The sequence below is a fragment of the Aythya marila genome (assembly GCF_965140915.1).
Source record: "Aythya marila genome assembly, chromosome: 9".
In the NCBI taxonomy this organism is placed as follows: Eukaryota; Metazoa; Chordata; class Aves; order Anseriformes; family Anatidae; genus Aythya; species Aythya marila.
The window spans coordinates 10,146,280-10,169,096 of record NC_139050.1 but is presented as its reverse complement, the minus strand read 5'-3'; the positions used below and the strand labels follow the sequence as shown (position 1 = coordinate 10,169,096).

The following is a 22,817-nucleotide window of genomic DNA, read 5'->3' as shown; positions in this document are numbered from 1 at the left end:
AAGTTTGTGATTTTAACATAGAATTCACTGGCAAATTTGTATAAAAGATCTTTTTACGTGTAAAGAAGACTTGGATTGAACAAGAGTGATCTGCAGGCTGCTGTAGGAAGTCAGATTGCCTTGGAGCAGCTCACCAAATGTAGAGCATTGCGAGATTATTCTGTTTACTTGCAACATTTTATATCAGGGTCAGTTATTGGGATTAATTCATCTGCTTATTGAAATGATTCTTTCCCTAATCTCCGAATTTGTTTTGCTTCCAGGATTTTACTGTATTTGGAGGTAGTTTATCCGGAGCTCACGCCCAGAAGATCTGCAAGGTAATATTTCCCAGTAAAAAAACAACGACAAAAAGATTGTCAGTGTCCTTTTTTCCAATATGTTGTGCTGGAGAAGATGATTTGTGACTGACTTAGTGGGCTATGGTGTATGTCCCTGGCAATCTGAAAATGCCTGTCTCCTTCTGTTTGGTAAGATGTGACAGCACAGTTGAGCAGAGAGGTACCCTTTGGAAGCTTTCCAAGTATAAGAGGGCTTTCCTAAATAATATACACTTTATTTAAGTTGACTTTCTGCTATGGTACAAAAGCTTAGAGAGACTTGCGAACTATGAATATAGATTAAGTAGCCATTGTCTACTGGAGAAATATGGAATGACTTGGAAGAAACTTCTTCCTACAAACAGTGCTATGTGAAGTGTAGCATTTATAAAAAGCAAATGTAACAAGTAAGGAATCTGAAGACAAACAGTTTTACAACTTAGAGGTCACCTTGATACTCAGAGCTTCTGTTATTAGGCACTTGTGGCTATTCTTGTTTGCCTGCTCATCTCATGGGAAAAGCTGGTGTTTGAATCCCAGGGGTGTGGAGGACAACGGCTCTTTCATGCATGGGTGTTCAGTGGCATGGGCTGAGGGAAAATTCCAGAATTTTTCTTGTTGTGCAGTTGGAATCAAGGTATTGAGCACAAGGCCTTTTTTCCTGCTGGAATTACTACTTCTTAGCATACACCCTTAAGCAGTGAAGGGTATAAAACTGGAAGACACAAAGACTTTGGGCTGGATCATAAATACTTGGCTTTACCAGGTATTGATATTGGGAAAAACATTTGTGTTATCCTTTTACACTGGAGCTTTGCAGTGTCTCTTTGTGATGGGAGGGAAGTACTGGTACTGGAATGATGGGATGCTTCCTGCCTTTTGTTTTTTTTTTAACTTCAGTTTTCTAAAGAAGCAGAGAGAGTATTGGTAAAGAAGCAGAGAGAGTATTGGTAAAGAAGCAGAGAGAGTATTCTAGCAAATCTAGAAAAAATAAGAGTCTTTCTTGTTGTTACTGCATTCAGTTGGCATCAGTCTCAGTGGTAGACTCCAAAGTTTGAAGGGTCTGGGTGCATTAACTGCTCAGTCTGAGGCTGCAGCTTGGGCAGCGCAGAGCTCAGAGAAGACTGTCTGGGTGTGTGCTGTCTGTCACGTTTCTTTTAGCTCTTACTGGGCTGGATTGTGGGAAGCAGAAATCAGTTCTGGGAGACAATCTTGGCTCCTGCAAACCTTATCGGTTGCTTGAGGCAAGTAAAATGTCACAGAATGTAGGGGTGAAGTTGCTTTTGCTCAGTGGGACTTTTCTGGAGATCTGCCACTTTGGTGGTGATCATCTGCCATGGGCTTTTTGCCTGGAGTTACAGAGGGGCAGGGCTATTTGGTATCTTGCAGCACATCTACCAGGGAGGTACGTCTGGGCTACAGATTGCCTACTCCTTTTGCAGAAGAGCCTTATGGTCTTTCAGACCACATTAAATGCCTGTGGTTTCCCTGAAGCAATAGGGATTTAGTGTGGCTCTTCAGGGTAGTATGTGTTCCACTTGTGGTGGAGAACACTTCAGAACCTATTTATTTAATGTGCACCTATGATGTCAAGTTTCAAGACAATTGTTGAGTCCATGAGATGAAGAAAAATAAGTGTTTTTGAGAGTGAAGCCTGAAATATTCCCCAAAAAACTGGCAGTACAGAAAAAAAAAGTCTATTCTCAAGTCTATAAGCACATTTTCAGTAGTCTAAATGTGCATACTGATGTGTGCTTTATTTTAGGTTTTCATTTTAGGAATTTAGGTGGAAACACCTTGAAATAAGTAATTAATCCGTCTTGTAAGTCCTTGGAAGGCAGTAAAAAGTGTTGGTGAACTTGTTTCACTAACCTGACCTGATAGGATAACAGGCCTTCTGGGAAGAAGCAATAAATGCCAACTGATTTCTAATAAGACATTTGATAACTCCATGCCTAACATTCCTCTAAGTAAACAAGGCCACTCGCGGCTCACAGTGCCTCTGCTTGCAACCCACACAGATGGCTTTTAAACCTGGGATTTTATTTAAATTGGAAAGTCATTCCCCATGTCTGCCACGGCGATGTTCCAACTTTTAAATGGGCACCCAGGCACAAAGCTTGAAGAACCCTGGTTTACTTTGTTAGCTCTCAGCTGTTTCTACTTGCAGACACTCAAGAGACAGTTATTTCTGATTCGTGTTCTGGTTGGAGTTGTACTGCTGAGGTGCTACTGATTTGAACGTGACCGAGTATGCTTACTGTGTTTCTATAGGCAATATAAAATCCAACGTGGATGCTGCAAGACCTCTGGAAGACGGGACTGACTTTTAAAAAGTTAAAAATAGTCTGAAATAAGATATAATTGAGTAACAGTGACTGAAAGGGCAGGAAAAAGCAACTTAAAATACCAAAATGGAGATTGATTGACCATGTGTAGTTTTACAGAAAAAATATTTAGGAGTTGAAGCAGATTTTAATATAATATGCCAATGTTATGAAAATAGCAGATGTTTTGCTGGGATCTAATAAGCAAGGATATTTAAAATAACATGTAAGGAATTTAATCTTCCCACTCAATACTCTGCTGCGGTATTGCGTATGATCTTGAGGCAAGTTACCAAAATGATCAGAGAGCTGGAGAACAGGTTGTAGAAAGACCATGTGATTGAATTGATGTTGCTTAGTGTAGGAACATGAAGGGAAATAAGAAGACAGAGGGGAGATTGAGGTACTTGGGTGTTTATGAAGGCAGAGGCATTCGTAAATGACAGAGTGTCTCCCTGTCTACCGTGTGTTGAGAAGGAAGTAATGGTTCTAAATTTCAAAAATGTAGTCTTTTCAAAGAACTTGTAACGAGGTCTTTAAAAGACATTTAGATGTAGAGCTTAGTGATATGGTTTAGTGGAGGACTTGTTAGTGTAAGGTCAGAGGTTGGACTAGGTGATCTTGGAGGTCTCTGCCAACCTAGATGATTCTGTGAAGAACGATAGTCAAGTGTTAGATATAATGCTTATGGAGATTACATGGTCACCACTGCAGTAAACATTGAAGAATAGGTTGGACTTGCACAAGGGACTGGTTTAGGTGCAATTGAGACTTCTCATGAACAGAGAAGTCTCTGGCCCTTTCTGGTCCAAACCTCTGTGACTGTGTCAATTAGCACAAGCACTGGGTGATGCAGAGCTAGTAAGGCAGATAAATATTGATGGACGTGAGGGATTAAATGTGCCTACAGTCTGAATGAGCCAAAATATGGTGTGTCCGTAAGCAGTTAGGGACTGCTAATTAACACAAGAGAAGGAGAAGAAGCTAAGTGCTACGCAAGCAGTTCAAATTCTGTTAGGTGGATTTTTTTCTAGGGGATATACACTTCGATGAGGAAGGTGGGGGCTGCTTTAGCTTACCTAGGTAAATAACAAGGATTTTGTATTCATCTCCAGGTCATGGATCAAGCTGCCCTGGTTGGCGCACCTGTGATTGGGTTGAATGACTCAGGAGGAGCCCGTATTCAGGAGGGAGTGGAGTCACTGGCTGGCTATGCAGATATATTTTTGGTAAGTAGCCTGCTGGATGACCAGAAGGCTTGCCATCCACAAAGAAGGACAAAGCCTGTTTTTAAGTTGGTGTTTATAAGTAAACTTTTAGGATGCTGTCATCCTATTTCAGCCAGTGTTACCTGGTGGATAAAGCAGTTTGCAAGACACAGGCTGTCCTCTTGGTTCTTCTTGGTTTTGGCTTTAGTCAAATTACTTGTTAGTTCCATTTACCCATCTGTTAAACAGTAGTAATGCTAAACCTTGTCCAGTACTGTGAGCTGATTAAAAGCTCTGTAGGAGTTTCACTAGATAGTGAGCTTTGTCGGAAGAACAGGCAATTTCCTTAATTGGAAGAGAAGCCCAAACAACTATTTAATTTTGTGATTCACGCTGAGTACAAATCGCATGTGTTGGGCTGTAATTTCTCACAAAGTGTTGATGTGTTTTCTGAGACAAGTGGGCATGCTCTAGTGTTTTGTTAGGTGAGTGATGGTTGCGATCCACCGCTAGTTGTCCCTGTGTCCTGTCTGAGATACAGACATGTCAAGAATTGACAGAGCAGATTTGCTTTCAGTAGGGCTGATAATGGTGAGTTTTCTGCTGCAGAAAGGGGGATGTAGAGTAAATCAAACACTGCGCGCTTGAAGATAATGTGAGAACTCAGATCAGAAGCACCAAGTTCTATCAAGATGGTGGGTCAATGAGAGAAGAAAAAAAAATGCAAATCAGAGGTTTCTGTGCGATGAACAGTTTGCAGTACAATGGAACTCATTAATCTTACTGTTTGAGGACAGCCAGGACTGATTAGACTGGTGAAAATTTTGTTTCTACTGTATTTTTCATTCTAAAGACTTTTTTACACTGAAATGACATTATTTTTTATGCCTTCCAAAACACACAGTTTTAAAGTAAGTGAACATAACACAAACATGATGTGCTTTCAGTAGGAATGAGATATGTCATTTACTGCAAATGGTGGGAAAAGTAATAATCACCAACACGTTTTAGAATTGTTTTGAAAGCAAGTGACGGATAGATCCTGAGAATCATCATCAGTCATCTTACTGGAAGTTTTCTTTTTGCTTTAGTTTTGCATGTGTGTTTTTGGCTTTTGTTTTTCTTTTGTAACATAATGGCACCTGAATGAGTCAATGCCATCTGATTTTTGTAGCACTGACCAAAAGGACAAAGTTCATCCTGTTTCCAGTTCTTTCTTTTTTACAACCATGTGGTATGTTTGGGGCAATGTTTTTTTTTTTTTTTTTTTTTTTTTCCAAAATTAACTTTTCTCTTGCTTTTCTGTTTCTTTGATTAATGGCTGACCATGGCCAACCATCAGCTTTACCACTTTAGAATAGAATTACAGAATAATTCAGGTCAGAAGGGATATCTGGAGGTTCATAGGCCAACACTCTGCTCAAAGCAGGGTCAGCTTTAAAGGTAAACCAGGTTGCTTAATCTTGTCCTGTCATGTTATGAATATCTCTAGGGATGGAGATTTGACAGCCTTGCTGGGCCTGTGTTCCAGTGCTAAACCATCCTCATAGATTTTTTTTTTTTTTCAATTTTTTTTTTTCTTTTATCTAGTTGAAATTTCTCTTGCTATGACTTGAACCCATTGCTTCCCAAAAAATGGGTCTTTGAAGAGTCTGACTCAGTCCTCTGTATAAGAACCCTTCAGCATAACAGCAAGTAGCAGAAGGCTCTCCCTTTGGTTTTAGTTCTCCAGGCTGAACAAACCCCATTCCTGCAGCCTCTCTTTGGACACTGCCTACTCCTACTGTCTCTGACAGTCTTGGTGATATCTCCTGGATGCGTTCCAGTTTGTCAGACTTGTTGGGGCCCAAAACAGAATACGAAGCTCCAAATGTAGCCATGAGAAGCCAGCCAGTCTTGTTTTTGATTGAAAGAGGCCTTACATGAGATTAAAAGAGCCCTTACATGGACTTCCCTTTCTACCAAGTTTTAGTATTTCTTCAAAAAAACATGAGGTGCAGAAACTATAGGTTTAACTGATGCTTAAAGTGTATCACTAAGTTCTGGGAAGTGCTCCAGATCTGTCATACTCACTTTAGACAGTTTCAGTATTCCAGGTGTTATTGCCAACCACTTCTAATACTGAATTTCTTATCCCTCTGGACCTTTATTCCTCCAATATAAGGCTGGAAATGATGCACAGAAAGATCAAATTTATTGCAACTTGGAAAACATGACAAGTGAGTTCATGCTTAGGACATTTCCTTGCAGTATTGCATAATGGATTTGTTCTCAGTATGGGTGCAATGGCCCCTTCTGTCCACTTAAGGGACCAGGTTGCAGTTCACTTTTGGGAGGTAAGTACACTTAATTTGCTTCTGTTATCGTTTTGAGCAAGTATGGAGGATTTAGTGCAAGAATGTGGGAGATTAAGATAGTGACTAAAACAGTAGAGTTCGTATGGTGTGGTGACCTTCTCCTGCCTGTTGATAGTTTGTACTTTTGTGCTCAGGAACAGAAAGAAGCAAAACAGTAGAAACAATTATCTTGCTTTTATTTGCATCAAGGCATTCTGTCCAGCTGTTTGTCTCCCAGTAAATAAGCCCAGCTGTCTTCTCCTGTTTGTGATTGTGAATTCTTGCAGAATGTCTGAACAGATTTAAAGATACAGACACTTTTTTTTGGGTGGGCGTGTAAAAACTAGATGTCTGTTTTTTGTCTATTGCAGAGAAATGTTCTGTGCTCTGGGGTAGTTCCTCAGATTTCCCTCATTATGGGCCCTTGTGCTGGCGGAGCCGTGTATTCACCTGCTTTAACTGATTTCACATTCATGGTGAAGGTAAGGGTGCAGTGTGTCCTGATGTGCTGCTCGTTGCATTGATCAGTCACAGTCAGACTGATTGTGGATCAGGGATTTGGTTGGTGAGGGTCTCCTGCTTTGGAACAGTAAAGGCTTGGAATTTGCTGCAGGAATATCATTAATGTCATTGTCAGCAGGACCGGAATAGTCTGTTCCATTATTTTGCACATAGGATAGAGAAAGAGATGATTAATTTTTTTGTTAAAAAGCACTTTGTTGAAGATACTCATTTAAAAACAACAACAAAACTGCATAGTTTCTGTATTAAGTGTCAGTTTTAAAGAAAGTCAGTCTAAAGCATTTGATATAAGAGTACTTAATATATTACCAAATCGTCCAATCCATTACCAAATGGAATGCCAAGGTTGCCAATTCCATACGATCAGGTAGCATGGCAAGTGTACAACCTGGTTTTGAACACCCACCATTACCTCATTTTATAAACTGTTAGATTTGTTGTGCTCCTGGCAGGTATTGATTGCAGGTAGGTTGTGACAGTTCCTGCTCAAACACAGACAGGGAAATATTGAAAAAGGCTGTCTCAATTGATTTTTAGAGAAAGAATAATGCCTATAAAGAGCTTCAGAAGAATTTTTGTTAATGAGTTTTGTAACATCCAAATTCAGTGTTTATAGGTGGGATGAGACAAACATTTCATCCCCTTGTATTTTTTAGGCATTTCATACTAGTACTTTGACTGGTAGAACCATAATTATTCTTTCCTATTCAATTTAAAGTTCCATGGATACTCAGCAAAAAGTTCTTCCATCTGTCTTTCTTCAGGTGTATTTCAGTGCTAACAAGTCTTTCCTGGTTTGTCATAGGAAATAGCAGCACATGCTGTAGTCTTTACATAACAATTCGTTTTTGTCTTAAATTATTTTTCTGCATAAACAGATATTGTATGCAGAGAGAGTAGTACAGAAATTGAAAATAAAAGGTGTATGGAAATGGCAAAGTATGTCTCCATATTGAGGCTAGGTTAAATTAAATTGGATGCAGTTTTATTCTTCATGGAACGTCAAGAATAACTTTCCCAAGTAACCTGTAGATAACTGACTTTTCTGTGGATTTGTAGTATAATACAATAGGGATTTTTTTTAGGAATTTCTTCCTTATGTTATACTGTTTTCTTATTTTGGAGAAAGTCTCTAGAGACCGTCACTTTTCCTTAGGTGCTTTTTCAGCTTGGGTCTAGTATTTACTGACTGTTTTTGCTTTATTCCCTCCCCTAGGATACGTCCTATCTTTTCATCACTGGCCCAGATGTAGTTAAGTCTGTTACCAATGAAGATGTCACACAAGAGCAGCTTGGGGGTGCGAAGACGCACACAGCTGTGTCTGGTGAGGCCTGGATAGTTTACTTCATGTGCTAATTGTTCTTCAGAGTATATGACAGAGTTGTTCTGGCTCCACAGCTGATTACCTAATACAGATCTTTGCAGTCACGGGCATTGCTTCAGTTGAGTCTAAGCGTTAAAGCTCTACTTAGACTCGTGATCTTACTGCATGTAGGGCTCTCTTAGCAGTCCCTTTTAGTAATGGAAGACAAAATAGGAAAAGTAGGAGTGCGGGAGAGTTCTGGTATTTTGAGGAGAAAGTAGCAAATCCAGAAGATTCCAGAAGTGAAAAGGTTGTAGGAGGGCAGAGCTCCCAAGGCAGGTTTGGGGTGGTGAGTTTTCTGCTTGTTTCCAGAAATTTGCATAGGTCGAAAAGATTGTTAACGATGCCTTGTTTGCCTAGTAGCATGGCTGGTTGAACTTCCCAACTGAAAACCAAGTGCCATTGTGAGATGGAGCTCTATTTAAAAAAAAAAAAAATTCTTCTGGGGAGACTTGGTGACTTGTGAATCTTCTTGAGGCTCATTTGGGATCTCAAATTCTGTGTGAACTGTGCTGCTGATGAAACAAAACCAGGCACACACACGTGCGTGTGCACACCCACCCCCTTTGGATCCAGCCTTTACAGAAGAGCATGCAGCTCAAAGCTCAAGTCCACAACCTGGATTGAATTCCAGGAGGTTGGGATCCTGCTAGGCCTGTGACAGCTGATAAACCAGTTCACGTTATTTTAAATATAAAATCAACAATCCAGGCCTGCTATGGAAAAAGGCTAATATAGCCATGCATTTTGTAGGCATTTTTAGCTGGTCAGATTTGGTTGTTTGAAATTCCCAATTGTTAATAGACTATGTTTAAAAGATCTTGCTGTTAGTTCTTTGTATCTTTATGGATACATACTCGAAAATGAAACATTGCAAAATAATTACAATAATTGCTTCTTTCCAGGCGTCGCACACAGGGCCTTTGAGAATGATATAGATGCTTTACTTAATCTCCGGGAGTTCTTTAATTATTTACCTCTTAGCAACCGTGACCCTGCTCCAGTCTGTGAATGCCACGACCCCAGGTAAGAGGACACTGGCTGAGATCTGTGGTCTCTGACCACTGAATTTCATGGCTTCTCTGGCACAAGGAGTGTAAAGAAATGAGTGTCTTGTGCCCAGGCACTTGGCTGATACTCCTGTGCTGTAGTGTGGCAATCTGGGAGGTGTTTCATTGTGCATGTGTATATACGTACATGCTCATTGTTAGATTTAACGTTTTATTTTCTGAAAGCAGTGTTAGGCAGGCTGTATACAGGACTTGGGGAAAAGTAATCTGTATCCAGATTCACAGTCCTTCAAACGAACACAGTGAGGCAGAAGGTTGCACAGTGCACCAAAGTGGGGATCTTGCCCTGCTTTGTCAGTAATGTGTCTGTTGGGTAAGTTTGGTTCGTTAAGGTTAGAGGTGTGGTAGCAACAGAGGTAAAGGAGGCTAAACACTTTTTGTGTTAGGTTGCTGTCTATCAGGCCCATTATGTAGTTGACAGTGAAGAAAGGCCTTTGGGATATTAATCAGATTTTTTCTGAGACAGAGAGAGCCAGCATGGGACTGCTTCAGTAGGAAACCTTGCTCGTGGAAGTAAAGACAGAATGTCAGTGGAATAAACGCCTTTTAACCTGAGCCAGCTGCACCCCTCGTTCAGCCCTTTCTGGAGGTAAACCCTGAAAGGTTGCCACACTTCCCTGTGTGGGAGCTGCTCCTACACTCGTTCTTCCTTTTGGTTTTAGGTGTGTGTGGTGTTTGTCTTTGCGTAGATTTGAACGTGGGAGTTGGGACAGTTATCCTCTCTTTGTGTTCACTGTTCTTTGCAATATCTTTGAAACAATTTGGGGAGATTTTTCAGACCAATTTCACAGATCACTGTTTTGGTGTCTGAAATACATTGTTCACTGTTAAGAGAAATAAATTTGCCAGTTGCTGTTTTGAGAATGGTCAGACAAAATCAGTTAGTTACATGTCCTTAAATTTTCTATGATGTTGATCTTTAAGAGTTTATTAAACCGGAAGACTGCTCTATCTTGATAATGAGAAACAAGAGCAAATTTCTTGTATTGTTTGGTAAATTTGGGGGATTATCTCTGAGGTAAGCACTTGTTTTCTAAGCATTCAACATGTTGTAAGAGATACTTAGCTTCTGTAGACTTGAATGTGATGTTTGAATTTCATTATGGAAGCAACAGTCCATTTTTTAATCATTGTATCTTATGATGGGCAGTTTATTTGCTTGTGAGAAGCTTCAGTTACCCTGTAGCTACTAATTGAGAGATTAGTTCTTTATTAAATGAGACAATTTTTTATGTAGCACCGGATATATTATTAGAGGATCACAGTATAATAAATACTCGGTAATTTGTATTAAGAAGTTCAACTTAGTTGTCTTTATACATGTGAAGACAGATCTGCTTGGTAAATTTACCTGTTTGTATAGCAGCATCTCCAGTATTTCTCCAGTTTTGTTTTCTTAGTACTTATATTGGTAATATTTCACCTGAGCACGCTGACATCTGAGTGGACTCCTTTTGCTTTGAATTGTGGTTGATCCTTCAGTCAAAACCCATTCCACTAGAGTAATTTAATTCTCCTTGCTCCATTTTTATGCCAGAAGAATTGCCACTAATAATGTAAATGAAATGTGAAATACTCTCATCTTCACTGTTAACTCCAGAAGCACTCTCCCTCTCTATTTTTTCTTTCCCTCTCCAGTTAGGTTCTTTGGGGTGTTGAGAAATGTCAGGTTTGTTTGCTGAAACTCATGCTGGTTAGTTTTTTGTTTCTAATGCCAGTGGCTTGAATACTGTAAAAAGTTAGAGGGTTCCTATGGTGCTTACGGCCGCCAGCTTTGAAGAACGTCTAGTTCTACATTGTGTGGTGTGATTTTAACTAATGGTGTTTTTGACTGTAAGCAAGTTCGGTTTCCTTGAAAGCCTGAAGTATGCATACACTTTCTGGAGGAGGTACTTACTGACTGCTGGTAACCTCGTGCAATTTCATACTTCTGTGTAATAGAAAACGATCTGGGTGACAGTTTTCTCAAGCTCTCGGTCTTCAGATGACTGCTTTGATGATGAAGAACAAATCTTTTCTGATAAACGAGATCTTAAACACAATTCTCAGCCTTTTGTGTCCAGTGACCCTACTAGAAAGCTCCAGATGTCCCTTATCTGTGACAATTTTTTTCTCCTGGGTAATGTGTTCATTTTACCAATGGTTGTTGATTTTACTGCCATTATAATTTCCCTCTCTATCTCTGTGAATTTATGGGAGCAATAATTTCTATTTTCCATTTTCCTTATCCCTTGGGATACCTGAGAATATGATCCATAAGTAATAGACAGAATTTAAAACACATTTGTACCTACTTCATGGGAAAACAAAAGCTTTAGACTCATTGTAGCTTGGGGTTCAGTATCCTGATTTGGTTACTTTCAGCTGATTAAGGTTTCATTGTAACATTTTATAAATTTATTTGCATGGAATACTCTTAATTGTGGAAATGAACTGGAAACATCGCTGTAAGATTCACTGGGTTACTCTCTCTATGCATGGAGCTGTGCCTGCCTAGTCCCTGCATGTGAGCACAGAGACAGCTGAGGGACTGATGTTACTACTTTTTGCCTGATTCTGACAAACTGCAGATCATTTACTTCAGTTTTAAATTGGATGTGTAGAGCCTTGGGTTGTATCGTTTTAAGTGTATGAATCATGGCATCATTAAAATAGTAATCCAAGAAAAACTTTGCAGAAACACAATTTATAACAGATAGAGAAGAGTGGTTTTGTAAGGAATAGTACAAATATATTCCTGGAAGCCTTTTCAGCGGTGACTCATAAAAATTGACACCCCTTGGGACTGCGAATTAGCCCAGAGGCCCAGTGAGTGCAAACACTTTTGAAGTCCTTAACAAAACTAATAAAACTGAAGACGGAGGTAGCTGATAGTGTGAGCTGCTAACAGGGTGGCACAATTTTGGTAAATGTGAAGCTCCACATGAAGTGCACCGTTGTTGAGATAACTCAAATAATGGTAAGGATCCTGCAGCCCCAGCCATTACACCAAAGAGGCTGTGAATGGACGTGCTTTCTCCTCCCACCATTCTCTGCTTGGTTGGTGCAGGGGAGGCAAGTATGGAAAAGTTTCCTGTGGTTAAGTTTAGTCAAATGACAGTTTTAGTCAAATGACAGCATGGGCAGGGAAAGCCCATGCTGCACAGAGTTGTAAATATGCAGCTACTAAATTTGTTATGTGCAGTAGGTCCAGGTACATGACAAGGAAACCTTGTCAGGAGAAACCATCCCAGCCCTGCAGCTGTAACTCCAGGGAAATCAGGCTGTGCTGCCTCTGGTGAACACTTGAGCATCTGCCCAATGGTTTCCCCAAGTGCTGCTGGACCTGCCTCCAGTGCCCCTGCAGTCTGCCTCCTGGCACTCAGCACAGGCAATCAACAGTGGCTCCTCTGGTCAGAGACGAGAAAGTGGATGTCCAGGGGGTGAGCTCATGGGCAGAGGTACCAGCAAAAGAGATGTCTCTTTCAGGACGAGGTCGGTTAGGCGTTTTCCTCCCCAAGGAGCTCAGAGCAGCAAATCATCCCCTCAGTGGCTGGCGGCACCAGGGGCTGCAGCGAGCGTTGTCTCCTTCCCCACATTCGAGGAGCAGCTCCCATGAAGTTTCAGAGTGGGAATTGCTTGCCTGTGTTCTTTTCTTGGTGTTCACCTGATCTGTAAATACTGTTGCTTTTACCCTTATTTTCTGCAGTGACCGTTTGGTTCCTGAGCTGGACACAATTGTCCCAATGGAATCTACTAAAGCCTACGACATGCTGGATATCATACACGCTGTAAGTCTGCCAGTCTGCTGAGAAAAGTATAAATATCTTACATTCTGTGTATATATAGATGTAAATAATGGAAAGAAGCTAATAACCTGCCACTTTAAGATTTTCAGTCTGTACAGGTTACATATTTTTCCCCTGTGTAGTGGTCATGCATGAAGGGACAACAAAAGCTACAGAAACAAGATTTTAGCACATGAAAGGAATCTCAGTGTTTCTTTTCAGGATATATCTCTGCATGCTACATGCATAACTGTACAGATAAAAGATGCTATAACTCAGTTTTCCATGTAAAGTTGAACCTCCCTTTGTTAACTGCTGTCTTGAATTTTATCACTTTTTTCATAAAGGGTAATAAACTTCATAGAGGACTTTCAAAGGGCTACACGTCACCAATTATTCTGAGTCACTTACATACACAAAATGCAAGAATGTCTTTTTAATTCTAAGTCAAGCACTCAAAAGCTTGCAAACTCTAGCATCAATATTTCACTGAGTGAGGCACGTCTCCTGGGAGGGTGGTTGGGAAAGAAACTTTTTTTTTTCTTTTTTAACTAAAAACTGGTATTGTAATATATAAATAATGGAGATTTTATGAAAGAAACATAAGCAATGTTGGTAATTCGTTTGCCTAAGTGAGCAATTCATTTTTTACAGTTATAACAACTTACTACATTGTAAACAAATGTGCAGAGAACAGGTTTGTAAGGTGCAGAGCACCTGGGGAGTCTGCATTTTGAATATTACAATTTCCATCTGGTACTTCTACCAGTCAGATGCTGAATGGCAGGTGATCGAGGGTTCTGAGGTGATGGAGTAACGCAGTTTCACAGGCGCTCTGTATATGCTTGTATACGGTGGCTGGGGAGAGTTCAGGTTTGTAGCATTTTTCCAGGTTTTTCCCTTTTGCTATTTTAGTTGACTGTCTCTCTCCACCCCCTTACTCAGTGAACACTTCTCAGTTTGCAACTGGCTGCCCTAAGATTAATTTTAGGGGAAAAAGGAAAGCTCGGGATACACTTTTAATCTGTAGTTTCTTCCATTCTGAATTTCAGTACTATCTGTTCCAAGTGAAAAGCTGAGATTTAAAAACATTCTTAAGTGAATTAGTGAAAAAAACAAACACCTACAGACTCTCAGAAGTATTAGGAAAGGAAATAAAATATTAATAATACATTAAATAATAGATTTTTTGCACCTTTTCATTTGCCTCATTCTCTGGAAGGACTGTCAAACTGCAGTGCGTATATGTGAAGTTGTCATAAATAGTTGAAAACAAGGAGTTATAGTAGAAAACACTTGGCAGCCATGTATAGGTGTCGCCAGTGCTCCATGTATAATTATGATCTTTTTTTGAACATGTGAATTTTGATGCTGCTTTACACACCAGTGGATGTCACTTTGCAGAGCACACACTGGAACTTCAACCTCAGAGAGAAGTGCAGCGACCAAGGATTTGTGTTTCCAGTTAGGTGTGTTTGATGTAGCTCGTTTATTCCCTCTGCTGCAGATAAGTGTTTCTCCGTTCCCCTCTATCATACGCAACATCAGTGACCTCAGAGATGTGCACAGCTCTTTGGCTGCAGCAGAGCATCTTACGTTGGTCTCTATTATTAATAAAGCGCTCTGAACTTGCAAAGAAATAGCGTAGGTATTAAAAATATATAGTGGAAAGTTCCCGAGTTCAAGAAGTACTGTTTGCTTTTTATCACTGGAAACTGTTATTCTAAAAGTGCAGTTCGCCAGTAGTTGCCTTGTGAGAAACAAGTTCTTAGCATCTGGCTTGAGATCTTTATTTGTTACAAGCTAGGAAAACAGGCTTACTACAGAGGAAGTCTCTTAAAGATGATTTTATCTGATGGAATGCTTAAGTGGCAATTTTGATAATAAATGCAGAACTAGACGTTTCTTTCAAAGATGATGACAAAAATATTTTTTCTCCATTTTTTTTCTTTTTCGGCAAATTCTGAAATGTTAAGATTTCTGATACTAACAGCTGATTTTGTGTTTGCCTATGTAGAGAAATAAACATGTCATCCTGAGGGCACTGCCTAATTCTCTTGCAGATTGTCGATGAAAGGGAATTCTTCGAGATCATGCCTTCCTATGCCAGAAACATTGTTGTTGGATTTGCAAGGATGAATGGAAGAACTGTTGGGATCGTGGGCAACCAACCCAAAGTAGCATCAGGTTAGAAACAGCTGTAGGAGTCTGATGTGAAACTTTTTAATGAACTGTGTTTTGTCTTTTTTTGCACGCTTGCTGCCTGGCTATGAAATTAACTGGTTAGGGTTTGTATTGTCTGCCACTCAATCATACTGCGTTTTTCTACCACTTCCTTTGTCTTGAATCTCGTCATGCATTTTTGTAACTTGCTTGCTGAGAGTTGTAAAACTGCCTGAGAAAAACCCACACAATTCTTTACTGAATCAAAAAAACATGTAACAAAAGGATTGCTGTATCTAGCACAAGGGAAGTGGTAGCAGCACATAAACAGGGTGGGCAGAAGACCACCACTGACTTGGCAGCAGCCTGTAATTAATTGGATTAAACATAACATGGAAACTGCATACTTAAATTCCACAGCATTTAGATACCTAAAGCTCTTCTGTAGTGTAGCTCTTCTGAAAATGCAAATTTCTGAAATGAAAGTTTCAGACGTACAAGTGTGGGGCTCAATCTCAAGTAATTTAGATATAAAGTTACAAACACCTGTAGCTAAGATCACCCTTCCCTTTTTAACTGGGGAGAGATTTTTTTTGCAAAAATTTTTTTGCATAGTTCCAGTGAATGACCTGGAAAAAAAAATCAATGCAGATAAAATTATAACAGAAGATTTTTTTGTAAATTACAAGAATATGATTTAACCTGAGACTTCTTGGGATAGGAGCTCTCTATGCACAATGGTTGTTGCCAGAGGATATTGAAATTGTAGGTTATTTCAGAAAAATGAAATGACTGCTTGTAGAAATGTAATTTGTACTTCAATCTTAGTGCTGAAACAGCAAAATTCATTATAATCTCTACATTAGCTATAGATAAGATTTTTTTCTTCTCAAGACAGTACAGCTAAAATACAGTGTGAATTTGATGTTGCCTTGAATTACTGCCATTAGCAGATCATTAACACCTTACCCTGTTTTCTTAACTTTAGGCTGTTTAGACATAAATTCTTCCGTGAAAGGAGCCCGCTTTGTTCGTTTTTGTGATGCTTTCAACATACCTCTGATTACTTTTGTGGATGTTCCTGGATTTTTGCCAGGTATGCCTTGTCATTTTATTTCAGTTAGTTTTGGGGCAGGGGAGGTAGGAGAAGGTGGCAGTGTAAAAACCTGTTTTAATAACTCCCTAAGAAGATTGTTTATTATACTGGACCTTAAATAAGATGGATTTTAAAATGCTACTGTTTGGGGAAAGAAAGAAACAAACAAACAAAAAACTCTATATTGTAAGTACACCACTCATCACAATAGGATGTGATGTGCAGGTTATATTCCAGAACAAATGATTGCTTAAATAAGCCAATAATATTTCTGCAAGTGTGTTTTAAGATGACAGAGCTCTGCAGGGCTTCACTGAAGAGAGGGCAGTTTGTACAGCAAGTTAGTTCTGAACTGGTTAGCAGACTGCTTACAGACACTGGGACGACCACTTGGCCAGGGCTGAGGGTGAGGTGAAGGCCTGTTGGTCTAGGAGAGTTAAGCTGCCCTCCTGGCTGGGATTCCAGTACAACTGCAAAGCTGCTGCTGGTGGCCTATCTAGGGTAAAAACCCTGTGCTCTCTGGAGATGATGTCCGTGCCATAAATGACATGGAAATAACACTAATGTTCTTTGCTGTGATGAGACTCCATGTCCATTTAAAGACTCATCTGTTTTATTTATGTGCCTATAGGCTAGGCAGTGCTACCAGAGTGCTCTGCAAAGGCAGGGGCTTCCCCAGATGCAGTGGCGAGCAGTCCAGTACCCAGCTTCCAGCCCTGCGGGTGGGTGGGATTCTGTGGGAGAGCAGCTCCGCTGATCCTCCTGTGGGCAGGGAGGCCGCAGGTCAAAGCTGTGCTAGGAGTGTCAGTTGAGGGCACCTTGAAAATGCATTTTGTGTTCAAAATCTGCTTGTCGTTGGAGGTACTGGACTAATTCAGTCAATGCCACTAGTCAACATTCAATTTCGTATCTTAATGCAATACATTTTGCATGTTTTAGCAATGAGGCAATACAGAAGATAACTTCCTCTTTGTTCTTGCTTCCTTTCCCTTCTCTCCTGTAGACACACTCTCCTATTCTTATTTGGATCAAGAAACAACTTGGTTCTCCTTAGCACTTCAGTAGCCACTGTGTGGCCACATACAACCCAAGAACAAAGTTATTTCCATGTAGCCAGTTAGAAATAGTATTTTTTTATGGCATAATTGAATGTTGTCTTAAAGTAGACAAATGGAAGATAAATACAGAATAGAGAAAGCTAAAGAAAATATGATCTGAGGCTTTTTAGTGACTCTACACTGTTGTATTTTGCAGAGTTTGGAAAAATTTGTACATTACCATTAGGAATTTCAGTTCAAGAAACATACTCTGAATGAATTTAAGTCTGAATTAGAAACTAAGATTGGGACTAGATTGAAGGGTTTGTACTTGCCAGCTTCTGGGTGTAGGTTGAGCATCTTAGATGTTTTCTGACAGCTTCCAGGGATAAGACCTGGCTGTTCAGATGTCTGCCACTGTAAAGCCTTTGTACTTTTGACAAGTCCAACGCTCTGGAGGGAAATACAAGAACCCAAAGTGAAATTGCAGTTAAGAACGGACATTTTTAAGTGTAGGCATACACTATTGGACACTCAAATTACACTTGAGTGGAAACATTGAAGTCAAGCCACCAAATAAGACTACCAAGTAAGTTTAAAAAAAAAAAATATCTCACAAAACGTATTTAACTTAAAATCCTCTATTTTTTAAACCTTTCACTAAAAAGACCCCAAATTGCTCTAAGAGGTTAACCTCAGGTGCTGAAAGAGGAAAAAAAAAAGTCAGCAGGTGAATGAACTGCTAGGAAATAACTGGGGAGTTACATACACAGAGGTATGAAATTCAGAAATCCTAGAAATGAACTACGTGAGATTGCTGTTTCCAAGTGCCAGTCCTCACCCATGGTTCATCCCATCCGTGTTCCTTACTGCTGGCACCATCATGACAGACGGTAACCAGAGGCACTGCCTCCACGTGCGTGGTCTGTGGGTACACAAGGCAGAGCAATACCAAGTGTCCTCTGGCAGTTACTTAGTCTTTTGGTGATGAATTAATTAGCTGTCTTTCTTGCTATCTATGCAGTGTTTTTCTGTTATTTCTCTGGATTCTGTAAAGGCTTTTCCAAAGTTACTTATCAATTTGTTACACCTCCTGTGGTGGTCGTATTCTCTCAACTGGCTGTTGCAGCTGGGGCTTTTGGTGCTTGGATCAGAATCATCTGGTCTTGTGAACACTGTGCCAGCAAGAGGGAAAATAGTTGCTGCAGAACTTCTTCCTCAGAAAGGTTGGAGTTGCTCTTGCAAGTATGGGGCCTAAGATCTTGACACTGAGACAAGTCTTCTGAACGTATGGGTGGCTCCAAAAGCTGGGGTCACGTGCAGCTTGAAGTTCTTTGTTTTTGTTTTGTTTTTACCCCTGGCTTGCTTTAACAGAAAGCAATCAGTTATCCTTAAGGCTCTGACTGATCCCAAGTGTTGACATGGATTTACCTATTTTCATTTTTGCATGTAATTACCTCAGCTTTTGCTCATCACTGTATGTTTTTCTTTTGGAATCTTGTGCATTTTTGCTTTTTCATCTTGTCAGACTTTTGGTTTGACCATTTCCTTCTGCAAGTTCAATAGCGTAGGCAAATACAAAAAACCTAAACAAGTCTTCCATCTTCTGTGGGTCTCACAGGTAGGAATTTGAACCTGATAATTGCATTACCGTCAATTTTGGTTTTGTTACGTTTTTTGCAAAGAGGTCAAAGATAGTGTATTTTTTTTTTTTTTAAGGTATTGATTTGCTGGAGCTGCGCCTTGATAAAAGTCTACAGCTGCTGAATACTCTGATTGTATCTTCAGAGAAGTCACGACTCAGACTATCAGCTAGGCCTGTTCTTGTCATAGAACTTTGTAGGATTGCCTCTAAAAATGTATGACCTGTATTCCTACTTGCTGCATATGTTCGTTCTCATGAACTACCAGCTTTGAGATTGCTTACAGAGGACTTCGTGCTCTGTCCTCTAAGGTCTATCATCTTGGGCTTGCTTGAAGGAAGACTAGCACAGGTCTTTGGTCTGGTAGACAATATGGTCTAGAAAAAAGGCTTTTGGAAGTGTGGGTTTCTGGAGAAGTGAATCTAGGTTGCATGTTTCTCTGCTAATCACATTTGGAGTCTTCAAAATTATGCAACTGAATTTTGTTCCTGGGATGATACCATCTGGTGAGTGTTACACTGCTGTGACCTTACACGCACAGAGACTTACTTTATGCTTCTTTTGGTGAGGTGTTTTGTAGAACTGCTCAGCATCTTATGGAGAACATCACCTGCGATACTACCTGCTCCTGGATATTAACACCATTTTGGTTGTTGTTTGCTGCTGGTAATAGATGATGACACTTGCCCAAAAGCATATCCTTTTTTTGTGAACCTCCTGGAGTGAAAAATGTTTCTGTCTTTTGTAGGTACGGCTCAGGAGTATGGCGGAATCATCCGTCATGGTGCCAAACTACTGTTTGCCTTTGCAGAAGCAACTGTGCCTAAAATTACTGTCATCACCAGAAAAGTGAGTTGGTATAATTCCATGGTGGTGGTTTATAAAATGAGTTTGTATTTTTATTAACAGCAAGTTTACTTTTGTGAAGCTTTGTACGTCTATCCCCCTGCTTTCTGTAGTTGTTATACCTCCATTTGTCCTATCTTTGTCAGTGTACAAGAGGCCATTTCTTTTATTCTTAGAATATTGCCACTGTACTCTTGCAACTTCAGTCTCCTTTTCCAGAAGCAGTGCTGATTGTGTCTTTCTGCTTTCCTCATAGGCTTAACGCTTGTGTTGTTTCTTTTCCTCGATATGCTTCTCCTATACTCCCCTTAATTTTCTTGCTTTCTCTTTTTCTATGAGGTACATTATGCTCCCAAAGACTTAGCTAAATCTCTCTCCACTTTTTTTCTTGCTGGTTTGTCCCTCCTGTTCTCTTTCTCCTTGTTTGTTTAGTTGTGTTGTTTTTTTTTTATTTTCCTGATGAGCTTTTTTCTGGTAGACTTAGGATGGCAAAAAGCAAAAAAAAAAAAAAAAAAAAACTTTTCAGCTTTCCATCCCTTTGCCTTCCCTGTTCCTTCTGAATATTACTTTTTTTTTCCCAAGCTTGCATCCTTGCTGTAGTTTTTAGGAATGCCTTGAAACAGACTCTGCTGCAGTTTGCTCTGCAGTTCTGCAGTATCCATTTACCATTGCTGTCTGGACCACTTCCAGTACCAGAGTGGAGCATTGCAGATCTGAGTGCTGCGCTCCCTGGCCTGGAGATTCCAGAAGCAGGGCAGTCGGTTTGTTTGAGTGCATGTGCAGGGTGAGGCCTAGTGCTGCAGATACACATACTCCTCTTTTATCTGCCATCAAGAATGGCCTTGCATTTCAGCAGCTCCCTTCCCTGCTCTTTTGTGGTTCTAGTTTGTGATGTCTAGTCTGAAGAGATTGTTTTAGTGGAGTTCTTACAATTCTTCATGATTTTGACCAAAGAAGTGAAAATGTCTTGAACACGTGTGTTTGCAAAAGCCAAGAGCCTTGTACGGTTGTGTTGATGGACCAAATCACAGCCTGTAGGCTCTGCACACTCTCCTACAGGTACAAGTCTAGCCCCACTTGCTTGTTTTTGGAATGGTAAAAGGTGCAGGAAGAAAGTAAGCTATTGCTTCTGTGAGGTCCCTTCATGTTAATTAATCCCTTGGTTTTTGTTCCAGGCCTACGGGGGTGCCTATGATGTGATGAGTTCAAAGCATTTAAGAGGAGATGCGAACTATGCCTGGCCTACTGCAGAGGTGGCAGTGATGGGTGCCAAGGTGAATAAACGCAGGCTGACTCTCATGATGGTGTGCAGCAGCCATCACAGTCTTTACATTGGCAGCTTTGCCAGATGAAGACTGTCTTCTCTGAAACAACTTACCTGTGTGCACACGGGGGAGCAGGGAGGAAGCTGGTAAAGCAGACAGGTTCCTGCTGTGTGGGCTGAAGACTTTCACTTACCTGTGAACTTTATCTTTCTAGGGGGCTGTCCAGATCATTTTCAGAGGAAAAGAGACAGATGCAGAGGCAGAATATGTGGAAAAATTTGCAAACCCCTTTCCTGCAGCCATGAGAGGTATCGTTATCTTACACATTGTGTCCCTTGTTTTGAGTTTGACACTGCATGTAGATAAATGTGTAGCTACTGAGTAAACTTTTTGCTAGTAAGTTATTTAGGCAAGTCATACCATAACTTGTGCATGAGAAGGAAAGCCACGTCTAGACCAAAAACACATCCAAAAGGCTTCTTATGGGAAGAGACTGCTGAGATATAGGGACTGCACTGAAAAGCTTACTTCCAATTTTGTAGGCAATAGAAGCACCACGAAACGCAAGACTGTTAGTTAAAAATTACAGGTGCTTTGACAATTTACTTGATGGGTCTAGATGCAGATCAGTAGCCTTAAGAAATGGTCACAGTCCAATTCAGTGATGAAGTCCAGGAATCCTTGGGATGATTTTTCCTGGTTTTCTTTCAAAATAATTTTTACTTCTAGCTTCAAAGCACTAACTGTGCTCTGGAAGGCAGCTCTGTAGACTCTGTAGTCAGCTCTACATGTTTTCAGTTATGCTGGCTTACTCTATTGGTTTTGTACTACATTTAATTCCTGTAAATAGTGCCATAGAGCTGGGAAGTCTCAATCCAAGATCTTTTCCATCACAACTAGTATCTACAGCATCGCTCCTTCTGGTTTTGTAGTAGACTATTATTGTTGTTTGAGCCAGAAAAAAATAGACTGATGTACATGCAAAGTTAAAGGATTCTTCTTCTAATCAGCAATTCTGAACCTTTAAGTCAGACTAATTAGACTAATTAATAGTAGATTCGTGGAGATGGTATGCCTGAAACTCTGCAGTAACAGGTGCAGTACTCAATAAAGTCCCTTCCCCCTAAAATTTTTTGGCTTGCTAGCTTTTGCTTTTTTTAAACAAACAAACAAACAAACAACTGCGTCTAATTTTATAACTTGGAGTATTTCCTCTTTAGGCTATTTTTGAATTCTTAAGTTAATTTGTAACTTGTGAACTGTTTATTCAAATATTATTTTGATTTTGAAAATTTACATCACAACCTATATATAGAAGGTTGACAGGCAACCTCTTCATGGTTGGCTGTTTTTTGTTTGCTTTTACAGGGTTTGTTGATGATATCATCCAGCCTTCAACCACCCGCACGCGCATCTGCCGTGACCTTGATGTGCTGGCTAGTAAAACACAGTCCAGTCCCTGGAAGAAACATGCTAATATCCCACTGTGAGTGTAAGGAGGGACTTGGCCATGCTGGAAGACATGGCACTATTCTGAATACAAATACTTTATGTTTATGTGGCGTTCTACCTTGCAATAGAAGTATTTTACTTTGATTTTGCCTATGATCATCAATAAATCATAGTATATATCTCATTTAATTTGGGATCTTACTGGTTCATCTTTGTAAACCATTTTTTTGCATAACCCGCAATGCCTGCTGCAGACAAGCTGTTACTAATTGTTTAAGGTTGAATGCTTCTTTGAGCCCTTGAGGTGACTCAGTCAGGCAGAGTAGCAGTGACCTCTCGCTGCTGAAACTTCAGACATCTGTGCAGTTAAAGCACAGCCCTGGGTCTGCACCCTTGGAATC

At 40.1% G+C, this 22,817-nt stretch overlaps 1 protein-coding gene across 1 annotated transcript in view; it reads left to right on the top strand.

Annotated features, from left to right (window-relative positions):
• Positions 1–22,600, top strand: part of PCCB (propionyl-CoA carboxylase subunit beta) — a 28,074-nt gene extending 5,474 nt beyond the window's left edge. Inside the window, exons 4-15 of the mRNA XM_082767762.1 lie at positions 264–320; positions 3,763–3,876; positions 6,563–6,673; positions 7,930–8,038; positions 8,983–9,103; positions 12,836–12,917; positions 14,978–15,101; positions 16,066–16,173; positions 19,602–19,702; positions 20,875–20,973; positions 21,179–21,272; positions 22,333–22,600. Of these exons, the coding sequence (XP_082623888.1) occupies positions 264–320; positions 3,763–3,876; positions 6,563–6,673; positions 7,930–8,038; positions 8,983–9,103; positions 12,836–12,917; positions 14,978–15,101; positions 16,066–16,173; positions 19,602–19,702; positions 20,875–20,973; positions 21,179–21,272; positions 22,333–22,454 (1,242 nt within the window). The 3' untranslated portion in view covers positions 22,455–22,600. The remainder of the gene's footprint in view (positions 1–263; positions 321–3,762; positions 3,877–6,562; positions 6,674–7,929; positions 8,039–8,982; positions 9,104–12,835; positions 12,918–14,977; positions 15,102–16,065; positions 16,174–19,601; positions 19,703–20,874; positions 20,974–21,178; positions 21,273–22,332) is intronic.
• The last annotated feature ends 217 nt before the right edge of the window (positions 22,601–22,817 follow it).